This window comes from Pyrgilauda ruficollis, unplaced genomic scaffold (genome assembly GCF_017590135.1).
Source record: "Pyrgilauda ruficollis isolate IOZ18807 unplaced genomic scaffold, ASM1759013v1 scaffold202, whole genome shotgun sequence".
Classification (NCBI taxonomy): domain Eukaryota; kingdom Metazoa; phylum Chordata; class Aves; order Passeriformes; family Passeridae; genus Pyrgilauda; species Pyrgilauda ruficollis.
Window position 1 is genome coordinate 389313 of NW_024519430.1, and position 17525 is coordinate 406837.

The 17525-nt window shown below is 38.1% G+C and overlaps 1 protein-coding gene across 1 annotated transcript in view; it reads left to right on the forward strand.

Moving 5' to 3' along the window:
• CAMK4 (calcium/calmodulin dependent protein kinase IV) overlaps window positions 1–17525 on the forward strand; it is a 138579-nt gene that overhangs the window by 48317 nt on the left and 72737 nt on the right. Inside the window, exon 2 of the mRNA XM_041467198.1 lies at window positions 9616–9694. Coding sequence (XP_041323132.1) covers window positions 9616–9694 — 79 coding nt within the window. The remainder of the gene's footprint in view (window positions 1–9615; window positions 9695–17525) is intronic.

Genomic DNA, 17525 nt, shown 5'->3' on the forward strand with positions numbered 1-17525 from the left:
AGTGTAAAGTAAAAGCCACTTTAATAATTACACCAGAAAGGCACAAGTTTCCTATTCAAGCTTGAAGATAATGTGATTAAAACATGTCCTGATATAAGATTTTTCTTTCCAGTTTCCATCTGGTTATTAATTGACAATAATTAAAATTAATTTCCCCAAACCAAGTCAGTTTTGGCCATGTTATTAATTGGTAAGGGATCTCTCTTTCCTCATCTCAATCCAAAAATCTTTTCTGTCAAGCTTACCTCCAGCTTCTCCCCAATACTGTTGATGGACTGTAAGTGATGGAGCATCCTAGAGAGTACCGGCAGCCAACAACCCGCTGCAGTCCTGCATGGTGTGCATGTGTCTCTGAGAAGGAAGGTGTGGTGATCCCAGCTTCCTGCCCACTTTGTGCCTGGCGCCAGGGTGGGTGGTAGGGAGGGTTCCATGGCATCTGTAGGTTAGCTGAGGACTGATGCAGCGTTTTTCCCCCTGTGCATGTGGAAGAAATCCAACATTTAAGGAAGATCTAGACCTGCTTAGGTCTTTCCCAGCCATCAGAACTGAAGCTGGAAGAGCTGGTCTTAAAGTTTTGGAAGACAGGACCTGACTTGAAACCTCCCCTGTGCTTGCAGTAAGTTGACATTTGGATGCCAGGCCTGGCAGGAATGCGAACTCTATCACTCTGATGTAAATAACCCCCACTGGCAAAACCTGCACCAGAGTATATGCCTTCTTCACTTCTTCAAGAATTTTTTTCTGTTTTATAAGTAGTTACAGAGTCTCTCTGCTGCAGCTTCATCTTTCCTCTGTAGCTTTGTTAATGCAATAAAATTACAACGAGGTGTTAAGTCTGCAGGTAATTGTTATGATAATGGCAAGTCAGGTTTTCTGACTGTGACAAAAATACTAAGAAGCAGCAGATTAAAAGAGCTCTCTATTATGGAAAATCAGCTATTTCAATTTATCTTTTGAGAATATAAGTAAATATGATCAGAATACACAAAATGTTATAAAATGTGTTAATTTAGGGAGCTTTGGCAAAATATTTGCATTCCTCCAAATTCTTTTGCATTTTCTGGCTTTCAGTCTTACAATTTATGATTAGAAATGTCTGTCCCACCAGGTTTAAAGAAGAAAACATATGTAGTACCTAATAACAGCCCAATAACTTTTGAATCTGGCGTATATTAAATTTTTTTTTTGTTGCCTTGTGCTAAGGGATCGTGGGCTGGCACTGAACATAAACTTCTTGGCAAAAGCAATTTATTTCAGAGAAGACACTGCATAGGACTTGATGATTCAGCACAACACAAACCTCCAAGGAGAAAACTCTGTAACTTGCCAAAAAGAGGGCTATTAAGGATACACATGGACACAAGAGCTTTCAGAATCCAGAAAATGACTAAACCTAAACTTGCTGGTTGTAAAGTTTGTTCAAAGCTAGATTTAAATGTGCAGACACAAACAACCATTAATTTTTCACTGCCTTGATTTCAAATGGTAACTTTCCTATGTACAGAGCAAGCTGTTGGAAGCCCACAGCCTCCACACTGCTTCCCTTCCCTCAGCCAGGAGAACCAGGGTCAACATGTGAGGATGTCCATACTGCCACATGTTGTCATTTAGAGTTGAGTTAAGTCCAGTCTGCCTCCTGCATCTGGAGATTGTCATGAAGAGCAGTAATCAATGGTGTTGACACCTGCTTATGGTACAGACTGTACGAAACACTTCCTGATGAAGGAATATGTCACCAGGAAAAAAAAACCCAGGCAGGTAATTCTGCAATGGCCCAGGAAGGAAAGACTTGTAACACAGAAAATTTTACAAAGCTTTTACTGCTCAGCACTCTTTTCTCCTTGCATGCAGTCTTCATGAAGTTTAAATAAATAATGTTTATTCTTCATTAGTATCTTTTAAGAGGAGGAGGGGGGAAAAGTGCTGCTTGTGAGATAGGGGTTCAAATGCTTGAAAGAGGGGTTGCTTTAAATAAGGCATATGTATTCCCAGGAGGGGTGAGTTCTCTGGATAATTTCAGTTGTCAGGCTTTGTGTGGGACTTAGTGAGGGCCAGTCACGCCATATCTGGGCACAACATCAGTGACTGTGAGAAAGTGCTTGAGACTGCCAGTCTGCATCTTGCACAGGTAGTGTTAGCACATGAGTTAGAAGATTTGCCCCAGTGTGTCCAAAGGGGCAAACTTGTTCAGTAGCAAGGACAAAAACATGCATGGCTTCTCCTGGTTCACTTTTCTACCTTCTTTTCTTTGCTCTCCTCATTTCACTAAACTGCTTAGATGTGGGTAGTCAAGAACTCTCCAGTCCCTGAAAAGGAAAGAGCATTCTCAAGGAAAACTAATTTCCAAATAAAATATTCAAAATCAGTTTCTGGGTCTGTTGGACTGCAATAGCTTTATGTTGAAAGGTGAAACCCCCCCCCCCCACTATTATAAGTTCAGTTTCAGGCAAGTTTAAGTGAAAAATTTTTTTCTGACTTGGTAGGAAAGAAATTGGGTTTCTTGCTGAGAATTGTCATGCTGTCTTAGGAATACAGCTATTCCAATTTGTGGTCTGACCCAACATATTAGAGGGGCTAAAGGAAAAAGAAGAAATGGTGACTATATTTTCTACATGGTATTTCTTACACGGTGCTGTAGGAAGTGCTCTAATCTTCACCTCATATCTGCATTTCAGCAATCATACCTGAAGTTTTGTTTAGGAACCCAAATTTCAGAAAGGTGGGTTACTTCAAGGGAGCAATGTACACACAGTACAGCAGTAATCTCTGGAATTCAATGTAGTTTGAGTTTTGCTTCTGTGCTTTTCAAATTCATGCTTGAGATAATGATTCTTGCTTGTAAGTTTGGGTCAGCTATTTCCACTCAGTGAAAGGCAGGGAAGCCAGACTCAGTGCTGGGGGTCTCTTTCTACCAGCTAAACTGAAATTTAAGAAGTAGCCTTTGATGTGAGGGAAATTAACTAATGTTGATATGGATATGAAAGAATGCAACTAATGTGACACCTGACTGAATTCCTGCTGTTCAAAAAGGCACTACATCCAGGTGTAACAATGTGTTTAGCCTCTCTGTGGGATAGAGATTCTTTTCTATAAATTTCCTGCAATACTTGAGGGAGGAGCCCTATTGGAAGCAAGTTAGAAATATACTGCTGCAGTCTCAGCAGGAATAATCGGCTGCTGGTCCAGCCCCCACAGCAGGAGTGGCTTGAACTGCTGCATTTTAATTAGTGTTTCAGCAGCCAACCTACCCCATGTCTAAAGAATTATAATTCTACAAACTGTTATCTGTGACATTTACAGGTTCAAGAATATTGGCAAGCACTAGTTTGATTACATTTTTTTTTTAAATGTTGTATGTCTTTTCTTTTGTTGTGCTTGTCTAAGGCTCCTTTTATCTGCTGAATGCAGTGAAGGCTGAATATAAAAGATAACTTTTTGGAATATTGCATTGCCTTTGGAGGCCAGCCTGAACAATTGCTGAAAATTCCTTTCACCTCAAATATTAGAAAATCTATTCAGTAGCTAAAAGTAAAAAAAAAAAAAAAAAAAAAAAAAGAAAAAAAAAAAGGGCAAAACAACAAAAAACTGAAAAGGTAGGGGTGTTTTCATTCTTAAAAAAAAAACAGCCAGAACTCTGGAATGCAATGGAATTAGATTTCCTTTTCAGAACCGTGTACATTTTTTCCACTAACCTTGCCTTTGTTAAAGATTTGTTTTGTTCCTCATAGTATGTGGGAATCCCTACTATGAGGAACAAAACAAATCTTTTTGCTGCTCCTAAATGATACATGTTTTGTGAAATTTTCCGTTCTGTTTACAAGTAGTGAAATAATGAGGAAAAAGGGAGGGCTGCAGTGGCTTGCAATTGCCTGCAAGCCCTCTATATGTAGATATTGATATTTAGAAGAAGCTTTAAGATTAGATTTGAATAATTTAAGAATTGTTTGTCAGATTACTGTAGAAAGAGTTTGTTTGATACTTCTACATGCAATTCAAGTTGTGAAATTTCCAAATTTACATGTATGTATTTTTTAAAGTGAAGGCAGTATTAGTAATACCATGAAATATGCACTCTTAAACTAATTTTAATTCCTCTCACTATAAATAGATTTTTTTCTTTTCTTTTTTTTTTTTTTTTTGTTTGTTTTGGGGTTTGTTTTGCATTGTTTTGGTTTTTGTTTTTTTTTATTCTGTCCAGTCTTTTATCTTCAAACAGGATGTTTAATTTTGAAGTTTAGGAATAGTAATTTCATTTCTATAAATCCATTTTGACCTTTAAGTGTATATCTAAGAAAAGATAAATTAATGAGCTTTAACTTTATACTTCTGTAAACTGTACAAAGTAATCAAAATTCTTTGTGGAAGCCTATAATGGACTTTGATCTCTTGCTGCAGTTTTGGCAGCACAGATTTCCATGGCTTTGTACCAGGTACAGTTTTCTTGGTACCAATCATTCTTTCACGTGTTTTTATTGGGCAAACTTGATTGTGTAATTATTACTTGACTGCATGAAGCACAAACTAATTTATTTTTAAAAAATGAATCCAGAACTTAAGGAATTTAATCCAAATGAAATTTACAGGGGATTACATTGAGGACTGTAGTTGTAATGAGTTGATATAAAAACCAAGATGAGTGGGCATGGTATGGAAATACTGACCTACTTTTGAAAAGATTGAATTTCCTTCTTACAGTGAAATTACAGCCAATGAGTGTTATTTTATTTTAAAAGCTGCAGCTTGAGGAATTTACTTTTACTATTCACCTGTGTTCAAGTAACCATATGGCTACATTTCATTTTGGTTGCCTTTCCTGTTTCACAGGCTGAAGCTTTTTGTGGGTTTCAGGGAAGAAATGCTTTTTCCAAACTGGGTCAAATTCTGTCTTTTCTTGCTTTGTATTTTCTCTCTCTCCCAGGCTCCACTGCAGGTTCCTGCAAATTCCATTTTCTGCTTTATGTGCAAATTCTGCTGATCACCTCCACCTCCTTAACACCCTCCTGGGCGTCCCTGCCTTCCTTCCGTCTGTGCTGACACCACTATTTTTGACTGCATCTATTTGAAGTGTGGCCATGCCTTTTCTCTCAGTCTTGCTGTCTGGAGTCCTTAGTACAGGCAGGGCACTGTAGTACTGCTGCCCAACCTTTAATAGTGTCTTTCTGAAATCATTGGAAGCTCAATAACACCTGAAAATAGTAAGAACAAAAATAATCCAGATTGCTCAACCAATTGTATATTGAGAGGTGGGTGGGGAGGGGGAAGAAGATTTTGCACATTTTAAATATTTTAAAAGCATTTTTCAAAATCAACAACACACATGCAGAGGTCAGTTACTGAATTTTAGTCTATTTCGATGTATTTAGTGGCACATACTTACATTGGTTGACTAATGGGTGAGTGAATTTATCCTGCCACTGAAGTATTTGTACTTCAGGAAAACTATTTCTGTGCTAATACTGTGTGTGTCTCAGCTGTGATACATTCCATGCACAGGACATCATGAGTTTTCTTAAGTGTTGTCATTGTGTTCATTGTAGTTGGCATCACAAGAGTGTTTTTGTTGTCCATTATGACCAAGCAGCTAAGATGTATAAATTATTTTCAGTTTTTTTCTAAGTCCAATACATATATATATGTATGTATATATAGAAACATTTTTGTAGTAAAGCATTTGGCGTCTTCACAATAAGATGATCTCTTGTTGTTGCTGTTCTTCTTTAGCATGATCACAGATATACCTGGGTTTTTAAAAGTAAATCTTTTAACAGAATCATTAAGCAGTTTTGCAGATTGAAACACATGTGCAAGTAAAGGAGAATGGCAATATTTTCAATAATTCTAATTACTATTCTCTAACTGCATATTCCAAGAATACGCCTTTTTTTCTTTCCTTTTCTTTTCCCCCACTTTTTTCCCTATTTTGCTTATTCCAGCCAATTTCAAATAATTTATGTTTTGAATTCAGGTAGACTCTTTCCAGGCAAATGTGCAAAAAACCAGCAGCTGGATGCTCCTTTAAGCCTAATTTTGCTTAGAAGTAAATAAATGCCCACTTACATACACAAATATATATAATAAATATTGCATATAAATGTGTATGTATATGTGCAAAGATATATATATTTGTATATATTCATTAAATACAAAGAGGCAAAAGCTGACTGAATCCATTCTAAATAGGCAAACACAATACAGTGAGTAATCTTGGGGAATATGGGAGACATGATTTCTGGTTTCTAGACTGAATCAGTAATGGGTCACTGTCAGTCATACTCTGCAATGCACTTCTGCAAGGGATTATCAGCTGTTTGGACTCAGGGCCCTCTCAGTTTCTCCCATTTAAACTGTTAACGGGGGAGGATTAAATATTCTCTAGGGTTGTTGTCTGCTGCTTATCAAATGAGTGCATTGAGTATAGGGGATCTCTTTCTGTAGCACTCTTTACATTTATCATTCAGATGAAGCAGACATCCCTTGTAGGGAATGGGACATTGAGAGGCTCTAGGTCTGCCTGTCTGGCCATGAATTCCATGCCCGAGGAAAGTGGCATGTTGCCACAAGGATTCCTGGTTTCTGTATATTTGTGTATTCTGACAAAACGTATCAATGAAGTTTTCAGTTGATGCAAATTTGAGGAGGTTCTGAGAAGCTGGATGATGGCAGTCAAGGTTTGATGTTGCAAAAACTTAGGGTAGGGGCAAGAGGTTACAATTAGCAGCTCTCTGTGTTTCAGCTTCACATGAGAGTCTTGCAGCTGAATCTTCCCACTGCTCTTTGGTGATGAAAGCTTGAATTGCTCCAGTTGGTGACCTTCCAAGTCAGACAGTCACTCGGGAAAGCTGGGTGTGCTAATTCACCAGAAAGCTTCAGCAGCAAGCTCCAGCAGGAAGCCAAAATGAGAAGCAAAGCAAACCACCCTGATTTACATGAGGCAGTTCTGTTTGTGCATTTACATTAAGATCCATAGGCTGATTTCTGCTTGCTCACTCCCCCCCACTCCCCACTACCTTTTTTTTTTTCCTGTTTTTTTTTTTTTTTTTTTAAACCGTGAGGAAGCAAAGATATCCTGTTACCAGCAAAGAAACAAGGAATCAGGTCCATACTAGTAATAGCTCTCTGCTATGTTTAGCACCAGGTGTAAGCAGGTTGCCATCTTGTTCCTGATTTCCTGTACTGGTTTCTGCCATGGAAGAGGATAGCAGAGTTGGTTGTTAGCTAAAGTTAGGTGTTTTCTCTCCTGGCTGGTGAGAACAAGTCTATCAGGGCTGGGCAAATCCATGTAAATCAGAAGCAAAATCTTCCAAAGCATTTCCAAGTCTTGCCATACCTTGTCATCAGTTTTACAGCAAATTAGGACTGCAGGGATATGCAGAAATCTGTACAATAGAGAATAGTTTTCAAAGTAGTACCCTTGTTTGTGTTTTGAATATTGATTAATGAGCCTGATGTCAAACTGCTCAACTGGATTCTCTCTCCGGGCTGTCTTACACCTCTTTCAAGCATTATGCTGCCTGTCTTCCAGATTTGGATACAGTCAAATGAACTGCAAAAGTTGGTGTGATGCTATCTATCCTTTCTGGTGGAAATGCCCATCTCATCACTAAGACAGTTAAATAATATGGGGTGTAAAAAGCTACTGACAGTAGCTTTACTGAGTGACAGGGACTGCCCTCCATTGCCACAGCAGCAGTGAACATCAAGAGATTTGCTACGTAATGATCATCTATTTATTCGGATTAATAGCAGCTGCTAAATAGCTTCTCTAATTCTGCCCTCACCCAAATACAATAATTTCTAGAAAGTTTGCTGCCTACTTTGTAAGCACATATGTAAACTAATGAATTTAATGTTTATACTGCACTCTGTGTACATGAAGAAGGGCACAGGAATGATTTGCAGTTTATGCACTGACTTCCCCATTGCAATCCTGCAGTGAAGTACTGGAGATGTAAATCTTATCACAGCATGTTAGAATTCTATCTTTTAACAGTTTTGTTGTATTTAAAAGATGTGATGGTTTTTTTAATGTGATATATTTTTTCTTCTTGCTAAATAGAGTCTTTGGAAACTTGGCTAAGGAGAGGGGATCTAATTAAATTCATGTTATGATTCTGGGAGTCACTGAAGCTCTCAGTACTCCCACACGTTTTTCAATATACTTTTAAGAGGGACAAATCATTTTAGCATTTGAGATGAAGATTAATTTATATGTGGTGCAGAGAAGCCCTCACATGATTGAGCTGCATAACCCTTGCCACAGGTGACCTTTCCTTATGAAAAGGTCTTTCTGAAATAAATCTTAATCAAGTGCCAGTTCTTGTGCTCATTCATGTGCTTATGAAAATAGGGATGTGCCTACTACTCAAAGCCTTGTATTGGCACCTATCTGGCCCATGCTGAGGAGGAAGAAGAGCAGGGCACCCATGGCAGTTTTGTACAGCACCTAGAATAATTAACCTTGTACCACAGCTTTATTCCTATAGTCAAGCATGGCTATGCCATACTAGTGTTTAAAAGAAAGCTGCTGCTGTCATGGTTGTCTCCTGTAGACTCACTGAGATGTGTTTCTCCTGGTTCCAAGGGATCTGCAGTGCAATTCGGTGTCTGGTATGCATGAGAATTCACTCACTGCAGCTGTATGTACTTCTGCAGTAGTTGTTCATGATATGACAACTGCAGATCCCTCTACCTTAAAAATATGCAGCTACTTAGAAGTGCTGAGTCTTGGAGTGGGTCTGAGGGCAGGAAGTTTCCAAAAATGCCTTAATTTCAATGATGGTGCTTCAATGCATCTCTTTTGGGTAGAATACAAAGGTATCTGAAGGGTTTGTAACCAGTATGAGTTTGGCAGAGGTTTCAACCTCTCTTTAAATAATTCATAGAGTGCAGGGCCCTCCTTTGACAGTAACAAGTAAAGCACAGCAACTTGAGCCTCCCCCTGGAGACCATCTGCTGCAACTATCCACTCAGAGAAGAGCTTTCCATCCAGCAGAGCCATAATTTCATGAGTGCTCAGACTTTTCGCATTCAAGTAATTACACCTTGAAGGCAAACAGAAGATGTAAGCCCAGTCCACTTTTGCTGTGAACAAATCCCACCAGTTTCCAGTGAATTAACTGAAAGTGCTGCCTCCTCCATTTGGTGCAAAATTTTACTTTTTGGTCCAGTGGGCAAAGAGCAGCACAAAAATTTTCTGTCTCACCATTGCTGTCATCAACGATTAGTAAGAAGACCCCCATAATGTACCCTATTGTTGCAAATGTGTTTCCTTAACAAAGGCAAGATATGGTGACTTAATTATCCAAGGAAACATCCAGGGACTGCCATGAGACAGAAAAGGTGTGGCCAAGAAGGATGCTAAACTCTTGCAACTTCTGTTGGCTGAGTAACTGCTGAAGTTCTGGTTAAACATAGAAGGGTTTTGACACTTCTTGGGTTTTGCGTGGGGGGAGGGTTTACTGCATCTCTGGGGAAAAGTGAGATAGTTTTGCCCAAACTGGGAGGAGTAGAAAATATAGGCAACTCTGTTTATTGACAGATTTGAAGAGTTGTATGTACAACCCAACTATTCTTCCTTTTTTTTTTTTTTTTTTTTTTTTATTATTTTAAATTTAGTGGGGCTACATCCATTGTCTACAGATGCAGGCAGAAAGGGACCCAGAAACCTTACGCCGTCAAAATGTTGAAGAAGACAGTAAGTCATTTTTGTTTTGTTTTGCTCTGCTTTGGAATATGTTTGGGATTTTCTCTGGGTTTTTTCCTTTTTTTTTTTTCTTTTTTTTTTTTCCTTCTTTTTCCTTTTATGTTGTTGTTTTTTTCTGTGCAGTTTATTCATGTGGGGGAAATGTGCTAGATTTAGGATTATAAACTACTAAACTTGTATTTTCCGTGAGTGAGCTTTGACTCCTCATCACTAAAACAGCTGTTGGAGGTAACAGTACTGTAGAGGAAATGCCTAATGCCCCCAAATCTGGCTTGTACCTTCAGCTGGTGTTGTCCATCTGCATTTGGATTTGGTAGAAATCCATCTACACTTGGGTTTGGTAGAAAACTTTAAGAAAAAATATGTCTTTTTCTTTCATTAAAGAAACAAAAAAGGACCTTGAAAAATTTAAATACTCACTGTTTTATCTTTGATGTAATACATTGTTTTGCTCAAAAAATGCCATGACACAATTCATCTTTTTTCAGAAACCGATTAAAACACCCACTCAAACCCAAGTAAAATTAAATATATTGTAGTGGGTTTTTTTTTACCACTACAAAATTGCTACAGAACCAGTTGAGATGACAATTTATTTTTAGAACTCCATATATGTCACACTTATACTACAGCTATTTTTGTGTGTTCTGAAAAATAGATGGTGGAAAGCAAGAAGAGGAACTAAGAGAAGAAAGGCAAGTTATGGACTGAGAGACTTCATGCAGAAAGACACTGTGGGGCATGGGGTAGAGCAGTTCATATTCCTAGGATGGAAATAGAAGTCTGAGAGAAAGCAAGCAAGCTGTGAGACATGTACATGATATTTTTTTCATGAATGGCTTTGATTCAGTTTATCCCAGTGTTAGAACATTCATTATTCCATAATGTTCAAGAACATTCACATGTAGAAACATAAGGATGGGTGGGTAGGCATAACCATGTCCAAATGGTGACTCCATTGGTGGTCCCAGTGCAAGATGTAATGAGTGGGTTTCACATGAGTAGAATGTTGGCATTAATTTATCATCTTTGAATGTGAGCCAAAGATTAAACTGGCACAAAGATTCAGTTGTGTGTACTGCTTTTGAATTTGCATCTGGTACACTGGAGGAAGCAGAGCATGTACATTGCTGCAGCTTGTGGTCTGCTGTTCCTATGGAAGGGCAAAACATTTTTGAGGTTTCATCTGTTCATTATGCCAGTGATTCCCATAATGTTTTAGGTGTATACTGTCCTATAATTTTCATTCTGAAATGCACTAGGAAGAGCTACATTTATTAAAAATATTTCTTTGCCTTTTGATTTTTTTTGCCTTCATGGAAATTAATTCATGTTTACAATTGTCACATTTATGTATTTATGCTAGATATATTTTTCTGTGTCTGAAACTAGTCACTTTAGACTTTGGTAGACTTACTGTAGCACAGGTTTTTTTGTTTTTTTTTTTTTTTTTTAATGGCACTGAAGGAAAAGACTATAGTTATGTAACTTATAAGTTGTTTTTACATCAGCAATAATATATAAGTTTGACCTAATGCAGCCTTGGTTATATTAGCAGTGTGGTTAAGCAGCTCCCAGAGCTGAGTTCCCAGTGTAAATGATGCACTTTGGGATGTTTTGCTATGAAAACAAGTAATCCTCTTACACAAATGAGCTTTTCTGTGTAAATGAGAACATGGGAGACAATGCTTTAAGGATGTGCCATTGCTTGTCACATGTGCCATTGTGACTTGTCTGTCCAGTTTGGAGATGTAATTATTATCACAGGATCTGAACTACCAGTGTTAGAGTGCTGCTACAACACGAGGTCTGATCTTTGCTCACAGTATCTCAGTATAAAAAATAGCCACGTGTGAGCCAAGTCATGTACTAAAATAATGGTCAGCTTAAGTTTTCTGTTGCCTTTTTGAAAACAATTAGATAAAAGGATGGCAGTTCAATAGTAGAGGAAAAGGGATGGGAGGAAAAGCAGAGGAGCCTGTGATTGTTTTTTGGTAGAATTCCATTTACGAATTCCATTCATAAATGTACATAAGGGAGCTCTGAAGAGCACACAGGTTGAAATTAGAAGACAAGGGAAGATGACAGAAGAGCAGATACTCTTGATTTTTCCATTCAAACTGACTGTCTGAACAGAAATAGTCTGCTGCTTCAAACAAGACTGACTCTCTAAGGAAGAGGTCCGTAAAAACAGGATGAGGGATGGGGGATAGGGTGGTCCAGATTGCTCTGGAAGTGATGACATGTGATGTGTGGAGGCTGGTGGCTGATGGACAGCTCCAGGTTTCTGAGTGATGATCACTGAAGTGCTGTAATTTGAAGTTAAGCATTAGAAATTATTACTTTTACCTGATGGGAACAGCTTTGGTAAGAGCATAGGGTCCTTTAGGATTGAAGTAGTCCACTAGGAACAGACTGCAAGAAACATAAGGTAGCTATCAGTGTTCTTTTCATTGAAACAGAATGAGTAATTTTTCATTTTGCATAATTAATACATTCTTAGTTAAGAGCAATAAAATTTTGGGCAAGACCTATCATCCGGTTCTGAGAATACATGCTTCTACAGGTGTTTGAATTCCTAGGAGGTTCTGCAATTAATAATTTTTTTACCATCTTATTCAATAAAATAGCAGTAGATTATTCGCTAATTTTTTTTTGTGGGGGGGGCGTCTGGTGGGTGTGGGTGGTTGCATCTGTGGTTTAGGTGTTTTTATAGGGGTTAAATCATTAAAGAGTAACAGAACAAAACATTTATACGAACCTTTTTGTGTGACTAAAATAAAAGTGTTCATAAAATTATATTTCTGTTGACAGGTTTAATAATTCTTAACCATTAATACAAATTTTCTACAATTTCAAAGGGAGGAAGAAAAAAGGGTTTTTACTGCTTCAAAATGATTGAAGCAGAATGCTTCCATTTTCTGTTGATTTTAGTTTTGTCAAGCCCAAGTTTAGGAGTAGTTTAAAATCCTTTAAATACACTTATGGTGAATAAAATTTACTTCAAAGAACACCTCTGATTCTTACACCTGAAGTGTCTTAATGTCAAAATTGGGAAACTAAGAGGCAAGTTAGAACTTTAGCTTCTACAGCTGCTAAAAGACTACTGTCAGAAGGGTTAAAGAGGTCTAAAGAAAAGTTGATTTTTGAATTAGCATGAGAGACACTCTCCAATAATGTATAAGAAATAAAATTTGTAATGGTTCTTAAGAGATACAAAAAAAAAAAAAAAAAAAGTAAAACCCAACATCTATGGGTCAGATGAATAAGCATGGAAAATATTGCCTGTGATTTCCTCATCTAACCTTTGTACTTAGTTCCTGAGCATAACTGAAATGTATTGCATGCTCATTTGCTATGTTTATCACATCTTTTAAATTCCACACAGGTGGTAAATGTAAAGATGTGAACCATGTAATTTCTTTGGGGGGAAATCTATTTAATGAAGCAAGAAAGAAGCAAAAGCAGATCACATAGCACTTCAGAAAAAGTCATCAAATGAGCAGAGTAACGTTATGAACTTTTTCACTTGCAATTGCAAATATGAGATTGTTTTGCTTTTTACTATGCATTTTATGTCTCCTTGATGACTCAGTGCTACAGAAAAGTGAAATATCTTTAGGATACACTTTACAAAAATTATTCTTACTGCTCTTAAACTGAGACTTAAAAATTATGTGATATTTACAGCCATTCATTCTGGAGTGGTCATTGCTGCAAATAACATACAGCATGTGGATCATATTGGAAAAATGCAGTTCTTTAAGGAAGCAAACATATATATGTTGTATTTTTTATATGAAGTCTCTTATCTGCTTTTCCACCTTTTGATGTGTTTTGAGGAAGCTAAGCAGCCTGGAGATTATCTCAGAATCTGGGTAGGTGAATACCTTCCAAGAAATTAGATCCACCTCCGCCTTAAGTTTCCTACCTGAGTCTGGACAAGTTGCTTTAAAATAGTGATAAGAACAGATGGACTCTGCTGCATGGTTTCTAAACTAAGACATTAAGTGCCTGCCTACATGGTGGGTCTACCAAGTGCTAACTACTGCAACTGAAGTAATTTTGGAGCTGCCACTGCAATAAAGCAACAGGCTCTACTGAAAGGAGAATAGAATTGTGAGCTGGGTTGACTGTAGCTTGGGTCCTGGCATATTCCCAGTATTTCTTTTGGTTTCAGCTTTTTCATCCATAAAAATGAGATAATATTTATTTTATTTGCTTCTCAGCAATGCTTTGAATGAAGCCTGGTTAATATTTCTCCATTCTAATTGATATGTGCTGTCCCCTAAGCGCAATTAAGTATTATGAAATATTGGACCCTGTCTTAGTCAGTGAGACATACAAGAATAGAGACTATTTTAGAGAATTTTCATTTTGATTTCCTTCTTTTTTATGTGTGGGCATCCTCCCTCACGCAGTTTGTGATGCTTAAATAATACTTCTGCAGCACTTTTATCAAAATCAGTATATATGAAGCAGCATTCTTCCTGCAGACTGGTTGATATTCAAATTCAGACAAATGTTCAGGCCCATCAATTTTTTTCTCAGATCTGAAACAGAGCAACAGCTTTCAAGCAATATATACTCTGGAAATAGTTCAGCTGGGATTAATACAATTGTACAAATAAGTTAGACAATTTGAGGACAACAGATACTTTACGTCTGTGGATCAGAAAGAAGAATGAGCAAATGCAAAGGTAATAGGCTTGCCTCCTGGATAATTTAGGTTGGATATCTCAAGTTAGGGTCTGAAGGACATCATAATGGTTTATAAGGCACATCTAAAAAGTCTCAATTGCATTAATGTTTGCACATATATGTATAGACACACACACACATGTATACATATACATACATATATATATATATATATATATATATATATATATATATATATATATATATATATATATATATATATATATATATATATATATATGTATGTATATGTATACATGTGTGTGTGTGTCTATACATATATGTGCAAACATTAATGCAATTGAGACTTTTTAGATGTGCCTTATAAACCATTATGATGTCCTTCAGACCCTAACTTGAGATATCCAACCTAAATTATCCAGGAGGCAAGCCTATTACCTTTGCATTTGCTCATTCTTCTTTCTGATCCACAGACGTAAAGTATCTGTTGTCCTCAAATTGTCTAACTTATTTGTACAATTGTATTAATCCCAGCTGAACTATTTCCAGAGTATATATTGCTTGAAAGCTGTTGCTCTGTTTCAGATCTGAGAAAAAAATTGATGGGCCTGAACATTTGTCTGAATTTGAATATCAACCAGTCTGCAGGAAGAATGCTGCTTCATATATACTGATTTTGATAAAAGTGCTGCAGAAGTATTATTTAAGCATCACAAACTGCGTGAGGGAGGATGCCCACACATAAAAAAGAAGGAAATCAAAATGAAAATTCTCTAAAATAGTCTCTATTCTTGTATGTCTCACTGATGTCAATCCACAAGAAGGGCAGGAAAATGGATGCAGGGAAGTACGGGCCTGTGAGGCACAGTACAGGTCTGAAGTACAGGCCTCGGTACCAGGGAAGATGATGGAGAAGATCATCTTGGATGTGATCACATGGCAAATACAGTACAGGGGATCAGGCACAGCCAGCAGGGGTTCAGGAGTGGCACATCCTGCCTGACCAACCTGATCTCCTTTCATGAGCAGGTGACCATAGTGAATGCAGGAAAGGGGGTGTCTACCTGGACTTCAGCAAAGCCTTTGGCACTGAAGGCCTTTCCCACAGCACTCTCCTGGAAAAGATGGCAGCCCAGGGCTTGGACGGGAGCACTCTTGGCTAAAAACTGTTTGGATGGCCGGGCCCAGAGAATGGTGGTGAATGGTGCTGCCTCCAGCTGGCCTCTGGTCACTGGTGCTGTCCCCCACCATCAGTGTTGGGCCCAGTTCTGTTTAATATCTTCACTGATGATCTGGATTAGGGGATCAATTGCACCCTCCATAAGGTCATGGATGAGACTGAGTTAGAGTGTTGATCTGCTGGAGAGCAGGAGGGCTCTGCGGAGGGATCTCACAGGCTGGATTGATAGGCCAAGGCCACTTCTATGAAGTTCAACAAGGCCAAGGTCCGGGTCCTGCTCTTGGGTCACAACAAACCCTTCAGCTCTACAGGCTGGGGAAAAAGTGTCTGGAAAGCTGCCTGGTGGAAAAGGACCTGGGGGTGCTGGTCAACAGCAGCTGAACTTGAGCCAGCCTGTGGCCAGGAGGCCAAGAAGGCCAAGGGCACCTGGCTGGGGTGAGCAATAGTGGGGCAGCAGGAGCAGGGCAGAAGGAAGATTAAGTCCTTTGAGGAGCAGGTGAGGAATCTGGGTGTATTTAGCCTGGAGAAAAAGAGGCTTAGATGACCTTGCTCTCTAAAACTGAATTAAGGTTGTAGTGGAATGAGGGTCATCCCCTTCTCCCAGGTAACAAGGGACAGGATGAAGGTAAATGGCCTCAAACTGCAGCTGGGGAGCTTCCAGCTGGATATCAGGAGGAATTTCTTCACAGAAGGGTGGTTAGACATTGGAATGGGCTGCTCAGGGCTATGATGGAAGCACCACCCCTGAATGTGTATTCAAGAAATGACACTGTGACACTCAGTGCTCCTGTCTCTTTGACATGCTGGTGATTGGTCAAAGACATGATTTGTCACAGATATGGTTTGATGATCCTGGAAGTCTTTTCAGCCCAAGTGATTCTGTGATATATATATATATCTAAGCATTTATGTTTTATAAACACACATATACAAACACCTATTTATGCACCCTAGAAGATTATGTATTAATATGATAGTATTTAAAACTCTATGTATTCCCAACTCAGCAGGGAATATAGTTGGCTGGGTTTTTCATTTCCTTTTGCAGTGAATTGGTGTTATTAAGTGGTTATCAAGAGGCTCATGCAAAGGTTTGGTTTTGTCTCTTGAAGGAACACTGCTTTTTTTTGAGCCTTCCAAACTGATTCGGAAGAAAACCATCTGGGTGGAAGGGGCAGGGGAGGAATGGGTGGAGACTTGTGTATCACATTGGCATAACCAGAATTAGTAAATTGTTCCTATATTAACTTCACGAGAAAATGATGTATGTTTGTAGGTGTAAAATTAAACCTTCTATTTATTGCCACTGGTCCTATGTGATTTATATTTTAAGTGCCTCCTGCCTCCATATGCCTGTTTCTCTATAAACTGTATGAATGTATGTATATATACATATATATACACACATCTATGTGTATGTATCTATATTTATATAGCTATCTATATCTATCTATATTTATCTATATCTATATTTAATCTATTCACCTCCATTGGTGCAGTAACTGTCAGTACTCATAGTGGACAGATAGTTATGACTGATACAGTTTAGCAGACAAAAAAGCAAGAGCCTGACGTAATACACCAATTTGTATGACATGCTAAGGCAGTATCCTTTTTTCTTCAGGTTAAAAATGTGTGGTATATATTCACATTCATATGCTCATTTAAGGTCATTTTTTCCCTCATATTGTATTAATGTGTAATATTCTGATTTTTTTCAAATTTTTCAAAAAAAGAGAAAGAATTGTGTCACACGTAACCCTTCATGAAAACAGTCAACTGCACACCACTGTACATCAGTACACAGCAAAAAGGACTATTTTTGTCAACTAACTCACACATTGTCTTCAGTTATTTATTCACATACACACACATACACATGCACACCACACAGGCCACTGCCTGGTAATTAAGGGGAAAGAGTAATTTCCTAACTACCTCTTAATTACCACTCCACCTGCAGTACTACCTGTTATTTTT